Source organism: Mobula birostris, chromosome 1 (assembly GCF_030028105.1).
Source record: "Mobula birostris isolate sMobBir1 chromosome 1, sMobBir1.hap1, whole genome shotgun sequence".
Taxonomy (NCBI): Eukaryota; Metazoa; Chordata; class Chondrichthyes; order Myliobatiformes; family Myliobatidae; genus Mobula; species Mobula birostris.
Window position 1 is genome coordinate 38234680 of NC_092370.1, and position 13777 is coordinate 38248456.

The 13777-nt window shown below is 39.7% G+C and overlaps 1 protein-coding gene across 3 annotated transcripts in view; it reads left to right on the plus strand.

Annotated features, from left to right (window-relative positions):
* Nucleotides 1–13777, plus strand: part of arfgef1 (ADP-ribosylation factor guanine nucleotide-exchange factor 1 (brefeldin A-inhibited)) — a 211943-nt gene that overhangs the window by 156994 nt on the left and 41172 nt on the right. For all 3 annotated transcript variants that reach the window (XM_072254182.1, XM_072254192.1, XM_072254197.1), the window contains 6 exons: nt 4342–4492; nt 4913–5012; nt 7554–7594; nt 7680–7849; nt 11015–11166; nt 11610–11782. In XM_072254182.1, coding sequence (XP_072110283.1) covers nt 4342–4492; nt 4913–5012; nt 7554–7594; nt 7680–7849; nt 11015–11166; nt 11610–11782 — 787 coding nt within the window. The remainder of the gene's footprint in view (nt 1–4341; nt 4493–4912; nt 5013–7553; nt 7595–7679; nt 7850–11014; nt 11167–11609; nt 11783–13777) is intronic.

Below are 13777 nucleotides of genomic sequence, written 5' to 3' on the forward strand. Positions count from 1 at the left end.
ATGAACATTTGGAGAGGTATAATATGACTAGGAATAGTCAGCATGGCTTTGTGAAAGGCAGGTCGTGCCTTATGAGCCTGATTGAATTTTTTGAGGATGTGACTAAACACATTGATGAAGGAACAGCAGTAGATGTAGTGTATATGGATTTCAGCAAGGCACTTGACAAGGTACTGCATCCAAGGCTAAATGAGAAAGTAAGGAGGCATGGGATCCAAGGGGACCTTGCTTTGTGGATCCAGAATTGGCTTGCTCACAGAGGGCAAACAGTGGTTGTAGACAGGTCATATTTTGCATGGAAGTTGGTGACCAGTGGTGTGCCTCAGGGATCTGTTCTGCAACCTCCCCCCCCCCCTTGATTTTTATAAATGACTTGGATGAGGAAGTGGAGGGATGGGTTAGTAAATTTGATGACACAAAGATTGGAGGTGTTGTGGATAGTATGGAGGGCTGTCAGAGGTTATAGAGGGACATCAATAGGATGCAAAACTGGGGTTGAGCAGTGGCAGATGGAGGTCAACCCAGATAAATGTGAAGTGGTTCATTTTGGTAGGTCAAATATGATGGCAGAATATAGTATTAATGGTAAGATTACTCTTGGCAGTGTGGAAGATCAGAGGGATCTTGGAGTCCGAGCCCATAGCACACTCAAAGCTGCTGTGCAGGTTGACTCTGTGGTTAAGAAGGCATACGGTGCATTAGCCTTTATCAACCATGGGATTGAGTTTAAGAGCCGAAAGGTAATGTTACAGCTGTGCAGGACTCTGGTCAGACCCCACTTGGGGTACTGTGCTCAGTTCTGGTCACTGAGTCACAGATTCATAGAGTAATGTACCATGGAAACAAACTATGTTGTCCAACTCATCCTTGCTAACCTTGCTGCTCACCAAGCTAGTCCTATTTGTCCGCATTTGGCCCATATCGCTCTGAACTCTTCATATCCATGTTGTTAACATACCTACCTTAAATATTTTCTTTTTCTCCATATATGCACTACCTCTGCATGAAGAGGGTCTTGGAGTCCCTTTTCAATCTTTCACCGTAAACCTGTGCCCTCCGATTTTAAGTTCAATTCCCTGATTTGAAAAAAAGATTATTTTCACTCTGTCTACACCCCTTTTAATTCTGTACACTTCTATATGATCACCCTTCAGTCTCTTACAGTTCAAGGAATTAAATCCTAGCCTATCAACCTCGCCCTATAACTCAGGTCCTCAAGCCATGGCAGTACCTTTGTAAATCTTCGCTGCACTCTTGCTAGTCTAATGATATCTTCTGTACAGTATTGCAAAAAAATCTTTACACATTACTCGGTGTGGTCTCACCTATTCCTGTAATCAGTGCCCTGACTGATAATGGCCAGTGGGTCATACACTTCTTACGCTGTCTGTTTCTGATGCCACTGTCAGTGAAGTTTGTACATCTGCTCCTTGGTCCCTTTGTTTCACAACATTCCCCAGGGCTCAACCATTCAGTGCGCAAGTCGTATTCTGGTTTGACTTCCCAAAATGCAGCACTTGTTCAAATTGAAAGCTATTTGCCAGTCCACAGCCTGCTTATCTAGCTGATCAAGATCCCCTTGCAATTTTTGATAACCTTCTTCATTGTCTCTGATACCACTTATTTTACTATCATCCACAAACTTAATAACCTTGCCTAGTATATGCAAATTATTGATATAATTAATGAACATCCCCGCTCTGACCTGTGTAACACACCACCAATCACAGGCCTCTGCTCCCAGAAACAACCTTCAGCCATCACTGTTTGCTTCCTACCTTTGAGGTAACAAAGGTAGATTATGAATTTAATTTGCTATCTCTTCCCGGATCTCATGCGATCCATCCTTTCAAATAGGCAGCCATGCAGGACCTTGTCACTCATTTAAATATTTTAAAATACAATTAACTACAGGTATACAGTGGATTCTGGTTAATTGGGACACATTGGGATCTGTATGTTTTGGCCTAATTAAGACAAAAATGAATTATTATTGACAGGAATTCATCCAGTGTACCTATGAACTAAATCAATGCAGACACCTGGTGCAGATATTGGACTGCCTTCATACAATGCTGTTGACAATTGCATCCTCCAAATCTTCATTTTCATTGCAACATTAAGATGATTGTTGATACCTTCAAATTCTTCTTAGTTCCTAACTTATTGAAGTAGTGAAATAGTTTCATTTTCGCTCCCAGCCGTTTCTGGCACCTCCAAGCCTGAATGCTTGAAATTGCAGTGAGCAAAACAGTTAAGAATTCTCCTGCTGCTTACTTCTCCCCAAATGCCAGTGACAAAAGTCACTGCTTTTTGAACGAGCGCGCGCGCGCGCACACACGCGCGCACACACACACACACACACACACACACACACACACACACACACACACACACACACACACACCACTGCCGCCGCTATTTAAAACCATTTGTTCTAACCTTAGGGTACAACTGATACTTGATAGAACCTGTTCAGCAGCCCTGTCTCCTGCCCCAATGAAGTGACATAGTGCTCAAATAAACAAAAGGACCCCTGGCAATTTTCGCAATGAAGTTTTGTTCTTTAAGAGTTGTCCCAAATAAGCAGCTGCCCCAATTAACTGGAATACACTGTAATTTCATACAGTATACTTGATATTTCAATTTCTATCTTAATTGTATGTGTAAATCTTAAATCAAAATATTATATAAAAACATGATTTAACCAATTTGCTGATACCACATTTGCTAGATATTTAAAGTTGTGTTGAACAGAAACTCGATAATAGCAGGTGTCAGATAAAAAGAAATTGTTGCCACAAAGATTGCTGGACCTCTGGGGGAGATTTCTTTGGCGGCCATGTCAAATGTGTTTTGCTGCTGATTGCATGTCAAACCCATGATCTTCAGAAACAGGGATCATGTTTTTTTCACCTGATAGGTAATTAAAGATGATTTCATAGGATAAGTATTGATTGACTTGCCTTTAACCCAAATAAGTATGAGGGGATTCTTTTTGGTAGGTCAGATACGATGGCAGAATATAGTATTAATGGTAAGACTCTTGGCAGTGTGGAGGATCAGAGGGCTCTTGGGGTCCAAGTCCATAGGACACTCAAAGCTGCTGCGCAGGTTGCCTCTGTGGTTAAGAAGGCATACGGTGCATTGGCCCTTATCAACCATGGGATTGAATTTAAGAGCCCAGAGGTAATGTTACAGCTATATAGGATCCTGATCAGACTCCACTTGCAGTACTGTGCTCAATTCTGGTTGCCTCACTACAGGAAGGATGTGGAAACCACAGAAAGGATGCAGAGGAGATTTACAAGGATGTTACCTGGATTGAGGAGCATGCCTTATGAAAATAGGTTAAGTGAACTCAGCCTTTTCTCCTTGGAGCAACGGAGGATGAGAGGTGACCTGATAGACAATAGGTGCAGGAGTAGGCCATTCGGCCCTTTGATCCAGCACCACTATTCACTGTGATCATGGCTGATCATGGCTGATCATCCACAATCAGTGTATAAGATGATGAGAGGCATTGATTGTATAGATAGTCAGTGGCTTTTTCCCAGGGCTGAAATAGCTAGCATGAGAGGGCAAACACGGGGAAATCTGCAGATGCTGCAAATTCAAGCAACACACAAAATGCTGGTGGAACGCAGCAGGCCAGATAGCATCCATAGGAAGAAGCACAGTCGACGTTTCGGGCCGAGACCCTTCGACTGTCCTGAAGGGTCTCGGCCTGAAACGTCAACTGTGCTTCTTCCTATGGATGCTGTCTGGCCTGCTGCGTTCCACCAGCATTTTGTGTGTGTTGCTAGCATGAGAGGGCACTGTTTTAAGGTGCTTGGAAGTAGGTACAGAGGAGACGTTTTTTACGCAGAGAGTGGTGAGTGCATGGAATGGGCTGCCAGTGACAGTGGTGGAAGCGGATACGATAGGGTCTTTTAAGAGACTCCTGGATAGGTACATGAGCTTAGAAAAATAGAGGGCTATGGGTAACCTTAGGTAGTTTCTAAGTAAGTATATGTTCGGCACAGCATTGTTGGCCGAAGATCCTGTATTGTGCTGTAGGTTTTCTATGTTTCTGTATTTAATTGTTCAAGGATATTTGTTTGGCAACCAGCAAGCAATGCCATATTTTCAAATTTTAGCTCCATTTATGTTCTTCAGTCGCAGTTCTTATTCTATAACTGCGAATGTGCATTTATACCTCTCCAAGACATTTTAGTAAAAACAGGCTGTACTGCATGCTTTAATGTTGAAGTGCTTCATAGTTGGCAAACTTTCTATAATTTTAAATGATTTCTTTCATTTTGATTGTTGTGTTTTTTTTTTATCTTTGCATCTTTACAGATCTTAAAATGTATTAGTCAGTTGGAACTGGCTCAGTTAATAGGTACAGGAGTAAAAGCACGTTACATTTCTGGAACAGTTCGAGGCAGAGAAGGATCAGTTTCTGGAGCCAGAGATCAAGCTGCTGATGAATTTCTGGGTCTTGGATTAGGTAAGTTTGTGTTGCCACACAGAAGTCTATTGTCTATTGAGTCTCTGAGGACCAGTAAACCAAACTAGAAGTTAGGGAGTTCAAGTTAATCTTTAGATCACATTTCATTTTGAATTAAGAGAGGAAACCTGCCATTAAGGTAATTTGGTTTCTATAATTTCTCAACTTGTAGCAGAGTACATTGTTTTCTGAAGTGTTAACAAATTTCAACCAAGTTTTTAATTCAGAGTGGCTTCAGTGGAGGCTGACAAAGTCAGTTTTCATTGTTATTATTCATGATATAGGTATGTCAGATATGTTTAATCATATCTTATGTTTATAGTTCCCTGCAGTTTAATAGTATTCAAGTATCAAATGTTTTATTTTGTAAAGGTAGCAGTGAGGAATTAACACATAGCTGTTTCTTTCTTTGCTACTCAGGCACATTGGTTGGTGGGACTGTGGACCGAAAGCAAATTGCCAGCATCCAGGAATCCATTGGTGAGACAAGCTCTCAGAGTGTTGTTGTAGCAGTAGACAGGTAAGATTTATTTTAGTGTGAAAGTTATATGACCTGTGGATCATTTGCCACATTTCGCACACTCAGCTTCACTTTTTCGGTCACTTAAAATCTGATAATTCAGCTCCTTTGCAAGATATTACAGGACCCTTGTCTAGTATGTTAATGTACTAAGCAAATTATACAGTCACCCAGGAAAATCAGTAGCAAAGCTGGCAGAGTTGCTGCTTCAGTTTCAGTTATTTCAGTTCAGTTCTGACTTTGGGTGCTGTCTATGTGGTGTTTAAATGTATTCATTGTAATTTCATAGGTTTCCTCTGGGTGATTTGATTTCCACCCTGCGGATTGGTAGGTTAATTGACTGCTGTAAGTTTTAGATGTATAGGTGGATGATAGAATCAGTCAGAAGTTGAAAGGAATGTGGGGAAAATGAAAATGGGATTCGGCAGGCTAAGGGACTATCTCTCATGCTTAATGATTCTATGGCTCAACAACCAAATCCCCTTGCATGATGCATCTAGACTGTACATATAGTACCTCCTTTATGAATGCCTTCAGTTGCTTTAGTTTGATTTATCTGACAATATTTTTACTAGTTCAATCATACAAAAAATTATTTTCACTACTCCTGCTGAATGTTTTCATATTTGATTTTGTTTTGTTCTTTACTATTGCCATTCTAAACCGTATGACTTTGTGATCACTGATCTTACCACAGACATTGTTCATTTGCTCCCAGAGCAAGCTTTGGCATTTCTCTGCTTATCATTGGGTTGAAAATGCACTTCGGTGGAAATTCATACTCTGTTTCATGCACTAAACAAACCACATAATAGAGTTCTGAAAGAGGTGGCTGAAGAGATCGTGGAAACATTAGTCTTTCAAGAGTCATTAGATAATGGAATGGTTCCAGAAGACTGAAAAACTGCAAGGGTCTCAGCCTGAAACGTCGACTGCACCTCTTTCTAGAGATGCTGCCTGGCCTGCTGCGTTCACCAGCAACTTTGATGTGTGTTGCTTGAATTTCCAGCATCTGCAGAATTCCTGTTGTTAACTGCAAGAGTCATTCCATTCTTCAAGGAGGGATGAGAGGCAGAATAAAGGAAGTTTAAAGGCCAGTTAGTCTGACAACAATGGTTGGGAAGATGTTGGAGTCGATTATTAAGGATGAGGTCTCAAGGTACTTGGAGGTACATGAGAAAATAAGCCATATTCAGCATGCTTTCCTCAAGGGAAATTCTTGCCTGACCAATCTGTTGGAATTCTTTGAAGTAGTAATAAGCAGGATAGACAAAGGAGAATAGGTTGATGTTGTGTACTTGGATTTTCAGAAGGCCTTTGACAAGGCGCCACACATGAGGCTGCTTAACAAACTACGAGCCCAGGGTATTACAGGAACGATTCTGGCATGGATAAAGCACTAGCTGATTGGCAGGAGGCAAAGAGTGGGAATAAAGGGAGCCTTTTCTGACTGGCTGCCTGTGATTGATTAGTGGTGTTGCACAGTGGTCAGTGTTGGGACCGATTCTTTTCACATTATATGTCAGTGATTTGGATGATGGAATTAATGGCTTTGTTGCAAAGTTTGCAGACGATATGAAGATAGGTGGAGGTACAGGTAGTTTTGAGGAAGTAGAGAGGCTATAGAAGGACTTGGACAAATTAGGAGACTGGGCAAATAAGTGGCAAAAAGGAATACAGTGTCAGAAAGTCTATGGTTATGCACTTTGGTAGAAGAAATGAAAGGGGTTGACTATTTTCTAAATGGAGAGAAGATACAAAAAACTGAGGCGCAAAGGGACTTGGGATTCCTTGTGCAGGATTTCCTAAAGGTTAATTTGCAGGTTGAGTCTGTGGTGAGGAAGACAAATACAATGTTAGTATTTATTCCAAGAGGGCTAGAAAATAAAAACAAGGATGTAATGTTGAGACTTTTTAAAGCACTGGTGATGCCTCACTTGGAGTATTGAGAGCAGGTTTGGGCCCCTTATCTTAGAAAGAATGTGCTGAATTCTTTGCCACAGACAGCAATGGAGGCGTTTTATGTATATTTAAGGCAGAGATTAATAGGTTCTTAATTGGTCAGGGTATGAAGGGATGCGGGAAGAAGACAGGAGACTGGGGCTGAGGGGAAAAATTGGATCACCCATGATGAAATGGTATAGCAGACTCATTGGGCCAAATGGCCTAATTCTACTCCTATATCTTATGGTCTAAACAAATTATATTTTGGTTGTACTGCTGTTCAGGTGAATATTATTGCAGAAAATGAGTGCAGAGGGCATGCGTTACAATATTAGGTGATTGAGGATGAATTGCAAGCCCACTGATCAAGAAAATTATATGACTACTTGTTGCCCATTTATATTTTCCCAGGATATAAGGAGTGATTGAGGTATTTTATTATCAGTACCAAAATGTTCATAAATCTATCAACCATTTGCTTGCAAATATGTTCATGTTCTCTTTCCCAGTCTTTAGACATTTGATGTTGTTTTTAAAAGATCGCTTGTCTTGCTGTACAATCCTCAAAATGGAAAACCTGCCTCTTTTGCATTCTAGGATCTTTACAGGATCAACAAGATTGGATGGAAATGCTATTGGTATGTCATTATTGAGTATTTCTCATAATATTGAATTATTTTTTACTAGCACATTAAATAAGTTTTATTTATTTAATATTTTCAGTTGATTTTGTGCGCTGGCTTTGTGCTGTGTCCATGGATGAGTTAGCCTCACCAACGCATCCACGAATGTTCAGCCTTCAGAAGATAGTTGAAATATCATATTACAACATGGGTCGAATCAGACTGCAGTGGTCCAGAATTTGGGAGGTTATAGGAGACCATTTCAATAAGGTAAGGAAAGAAATCGAAAATACACTTGAATTTCATTTTAGGTGCAGTTATTTACATGTATAAATAGAACAGCAGACACATAAAATGCTTGAGGAACTCAAGAAGTCAGGCAGTATCTATGGAGGGGAATAAATAGATGACATTTTGGGCCAAGATCCATCATCCGGTTTGGAAATGAAAGGAGCTAAAGCCAGAATAAGATGGTGGGGAGAGGAAGGACTACAAGCTGGCAGGTGATAGTTGAGACCAGGTGAGGAGGGAAGGTAGCTGAGAGGGGAGGGGCATGAAGAAAGAATCTGAAAGGGGAAAGATGGAAGAGGTAAAGGACTGAAGAAGAAGGAATCTAATGAGAGGACAATGGGCCATGGAAGAAATTGAAAGGGAATAGGAACCTGAGGGAGATGATGAAATGGTGAGGAGAGGAAAAGGGATGAAAGGAAAGAAAAGAGGAGGGGGGGGGGAAGTAACCAGCACATAGAGACATTCATGCTCATGCCATCAGGTGGGAAGCTACACAGATAGAATATGAGGTGTTCTCCCAACCTGAGTTCCTCTTCATCATGGCTGTAGAAAAAGCCATGGAAAGACATGTCAGAATGAGAATAAGAAGTCAAAATGAAATGGGTAGTCACTGAGAGATCCTGTTTTTTTGCGAATGAATATATTTGTCTTTTTACTTTACATGATTTAATAATTTGGTAACGTTGATAATTCACACCCATTGCTATTGTACCAATTTGCATATTATGTATGGTTGTGATAATTTTAAATACATTTTGTTCAATCAATATCTTGTCCCTAAAAGGACTGCTTATGTATCTGATGTAATTGTGCCTGGTGCTTAAATATGCTGTTTACTTTTAAATGAAGTTTTCCTAAACTATGTTTTAATCAGTTTTTTTATATAGGATTCCTTAGTCTTTCAATAGCACTCTATACATTTCTTTATTTTGCTTTTGGTCACTCAAGTTTTGCATTTATTTTAACTATTGTCTATTTTGCAACTCCTCTATGTCTTCTCCCCAGAGTTTACCGTCCTTTGATTTTAATTTCCAAAGTGAGAGTCTTTTGAGGTCTGTTTCCTTAATGCCTGCTGCTCTCGGCAAAGATTTTCAAAAATATTTTGCTTCAATTATTATGTCATTAAATAAAAATAAAGTCTTCTTTCTGCATTGGGAAATGTTATGAACACCAACCAATATGTCCCACAATATCCTCAAATCTACCTTGGCATCATTCAAGCCAATAAACAGCTGCTGCTTTGTTCCCCCCGTGCTTCCTAATTTATACTGCTTGAATGTTAGTGATGTATATGAAGTTCTTACCATACCATTTCTAATACGACCTCATCCAATCTTTATTTAGTAGTAATTTTTTTTATCCTTCTTCCAAATGCATCTGCCTCCTACCTGACGTAAAATGTTTTATTTTTGTTTTTAATTAATTACCACCTTATGGGCTGTTCCTTTGCCTGCTTCCATCTTGCTTTGCTCTGGCCAATAGAGTTCTCTTTCTAACTTGTTTTAATGTGTTATTTTGTTTTCTGTCTATTAGATTAGATTATGAGGATGCTCAGTCCTTGTTTATTGTCATTTAGAAATGCATGCATTAAAAAATGATGCAATGTTCCTCCAGTATGGTATCACAGAAACACAAGGCAGACCAAGACTAAAACTGACAAAACCACATAATTATAACATCTAGTTACAACAGTGCAAAGCAATACCGTAATTGGGTAAGAGCAGACCATGGGCACGGTAAAAAAAGAAGTCTGAAAGTCCCGATAGCCCCAACATCTCAGGTAGACAGTAAAAGGAAGAAACACTTCCTGCCATGAGCTTCCAGCGCCGCAAACTTGCTGATGCAGCATCCTGGAAGCACCCGACCACAGTCCGACTCTTGAGTCCGTCCGAAAACTTCGAGCCTCCGACCAGCCCTCCAACACCGAGCACCATCTCTGCCGAGTGCTTCGACCCCGGTCCCAGCCGCCAAGCAACAGGCAAAGCCAAGGATTCGGGGCCTTCCCCTCCGGAGATTTCAGATCACACAGTAGCAGCAGCAGTGAAGCAGGCATTTCAGAAGTTTCACCAGATGTTCCTCCGTGCTCTCACATCTGCCTCCATCAAATCAGAATTGTGCACGGCCTCCTACTTGACAGATTACAGATACTCATCACTGGAGAGGCCGCGTGTGCTGCATTGCGCCACCATCTTCTCCTCCTCCCGCCCCAAACCCTTACCTTCTGTGTTATTTCCCCATCTGGTGATATTCTTTGTTTAACTTCAACTTTTTAACTTGATTTACTCTTATCTGTAGCTGTATTTTATCATCTCACATGTAATGGTCTTGTGAATTTACTTCATTCTACACTGTTTAACTGCAACAGCTCTAGATACAGTATGTCTTACAGTATCGTGCAAAGGACACATATATTACTACAGTACTGTAGTAATTTTATCTATTGCCCTGTACTGCTGTAAAACAAAGAATACATTTCATGACATGTGAGTAAAGCTAAACCTAATTCTGATACGGGTTTCTATTGTGAACTGAGCGTGGGAAGGGGGCAAGGAGAGGAGAATCCTGGTGGGAAAAGGAGAGGGGAGAGAGCACGAAGCACCAGAGAGACATTCTGAAATAATCAATAAGCCAATTGTTTGGAATCAAATTACCTTGCCTGGTGTCTCAGTGCTGGCTGTGTGTGCACACGCGCCAACCACAGCCCCTGGTACTCTGCCACCTGTCCCACACCCATCCCACAGCACTCCATCCTCTCCATCTCAACATTCTTTGCTCCAGCTAGATTTACAAACTTGCTCTCCACTCCATGTTGACAAATACAGTACTGTGCTAAAGTCTTCGGCACCCTAGCTATATTATGTATATGTGCCTAAGATTTTTGCACAGTACTGTACACCTACTTGTACTTTCCAGCAAAACTTCTCTCAGCACAGCACCAATTCATTCTTCTGAAATTTCAGTTAGTCTTAATATCTGTGTTACAGGACTTTGAAATTAAAACCAAATTCGTCATTGTGCATATTTTGTATTTCATTTATAATTGTTGAGTTCAAGGAATAAAATGAAATTTCAATAAATTAAAATTTTAAAATATTCTTCAATGGTATTAATTTCATTAAGTTAACTACTCTCATTTATTACCAGGTTGGCTGCAATCCCAATGAAGATGTTGCCATTTTTGCTGTAGACTCTCTGAGGCAGTTATCAATGAAATTCCTGGAGAAAGGCGAACTTGCTAATTTCAGGTTTCAAAAAGATTTCTTAAGACCTTTTGAGCACATAATGAAAAAGAACAGGCAAGTTAAAACTTGTTTATTTCTTCTGGTCAAATTTCAAAGTTCTATTGAAACTGGTGTAGTTATTACTTTTTAAAACAATAATATGAATGTAAGTACTGGATGCAGTGTTAGATGATTGGTAAAATATTTAGTAAAAATTGTTTAATAAACAGCAAAATAAATTGATGATAATAGCAATGGTTGACTTAAACTTTTGCATAAAGTAGATCTGTGTTTTTCCATCTAGTTATTTTGCAAATCATTTTGGGATATCAAAGCAGAAAGTCAGGATGTCAAAATTAGCTTGTGTAATTTAGCTGGGCAGGTTGGATTATTTTTCCTATCATCTTTAACCTTATACAGTACATATTTAAAGCATGTGCACAGCAGTTTGCTTTCCAGTCTGTTTTAACTGTTTTGATTACATTTTGTTTTACAAATTTGTATTTTTTCTTTTTAAGATCTCCAACAATCAGAGATATGGTAGTCCGTTGCATTGCACAAATGGTTAATTCTCAGGCCGGTAATATTCGTTCTGGATGGAAGAATATTTTCTCTGTGTTTCACCTAGCAGCCTCAGATCAAGATGAGAGTATAGTTGAACTAGCATTCCAAACTACAGGACACATTGTCAGTGAGTACTTCTTTTCCTGTGTAATTAAGCTGATCAACGTTAGCCTGAAAAAAAAAACTAGAGGTTTATAAAATATTCAATGATGTGAATAGAATTTTTTTAATAAATTAGGTTTTATTAAATTTTTAGTCCACTTAATTCAAACTTTAAATTTGAACCTTCAGCAAGGTGCAATGTGGAAGGCTGTATGGAAGGTTAGGTCCATTGGAATTCAGGGAGAGCTAGTTCAATGCATTCAAAATTGGCTCAGAGGTAGGAAGTGGAGGGTGGTAGCTGAAGATTATTTCTCGGAATGGAGGTTAGTGACTACTGATGTTGCGGCCCTTGCTATTTGTTATTTATATAAAATATATGAATGCGATTGCAGAAGGATTGATCAGTAAGTTTGTGGATGAGATGAAACCTGAGATGTTGTTGATAATAAAGAAGTTTGTTATAGATTACAAGGGGATCTCATCAGTTAGGGAAGTGGGCCAAGGAGTGGCAAATGAAGTTCAATACAAATAACTCTGAGGTGATGCATTTTGAAATGTCAAACCAACATAAGACTTTACAATGAATTGTAGGGCACTAAAGAATGTAATGGAACAGGGGGACTCAGGAGTACAAGTGACGCGCACAACACACTGGTGTACAAGTGATTAGCTTTGTTGAAAGCAGTGTCACGGATCGAATGGTGAGAAAGGCAATCAGCATGCTGGCTTTGTCAGTCAGGGCATTAAGTATAGGAGTTGGAATATTATATTGCAGTTGTATAAGCCATTGGTGAGACCACACTTGGAGTACTGTGTACAGTTTTGGTCAGCCAGTTATAGGAAAGAGGTGGTTAAACTGGATGGAGTGCAGAAAAGATTTACAAGGATAGTGCCAGGACTAGAGGGCCAGATTGGCTAAGTTGGGGCTTTATCCTTTTAGAGCATAGGAGAATGAGGTGTGCCCTTATAGGGTTAATAAAATCATGAAGGGTGGATAGTAGCAATCTTTTCCCCAGAGTAGAGAAGTCCAAAACTCGGGGGCAAAGGTTTCGGGTGAGAGGGGAATGATTTAAAAATGGCTTGGTTGCAAGGTTTTCCACACAGAGGGTGATGAACATATGGAATGAGTTTGTGAAGTAGTTGAGGTGGATACAATATATGGAAGTGGTTGAGAAAGGTACATTGAGCACTTGGATAGGTACGTGCTCGAGATGGTCTTAGAGTGATATGGGAGTGTTGCAATGAATTCCCACTCTATGTGGTAGAGAGCAATTTTTGAAGAGTGAAGAGTAATGACGAAATTCATGCCTATGTATGCATCAAAGTTCTAAAGTTCCTGATGGTTAGTTAGAAAAATGTTATGTTATTTGGGAAAATTATAACATTTCTTTACAAATTCCAGGTCCTCAGGATTGCTGAGGTATAATTATAAAGTCTTCTATTAACTCTGTCTTCACTTTTCACTGTCTTGGAAAAAGTAGCCAGCATAATCAGAGACCCCTCCCACCTTGGACATTCACTTTTCTTCTCTGTTCCCTCGGGCAGAAAATACAAGAGCTTGAAAACTTGCACCACCAGGATCAGGGACAGCTTCTATCTGCTGTTGTAAGACTCTTGAACAGACCTCTTGTATGATAAAGATGTATTCTTGATCCCATAGACTATCATGCTATGGCCCTTGCTCTTTATTGACTACTTGCACTGCGCTTTCCTTGTAACTGTAACACTATGTTCCACATTGTGTTATTGCTTTTCCCAGGAACTACCTCAAATGCTTACATTTTGAAATGATTTGCATGGATAGCTTTCACTGAATCTCAGAGTATATGATGATGATAAACCAATACCAATCATAGCTATGCCAATACTCATTTATTATCCAATACTACTATGTTTTCTTGCCATAAAATCCCAACTTTGCTGTGATGCATCCTATATTATTATAGACTTTTGTTAACATGTAAAATATACAGGGAAGAATAAATAAAATTTAATCTTGTATACTATCTTCACATCCCAC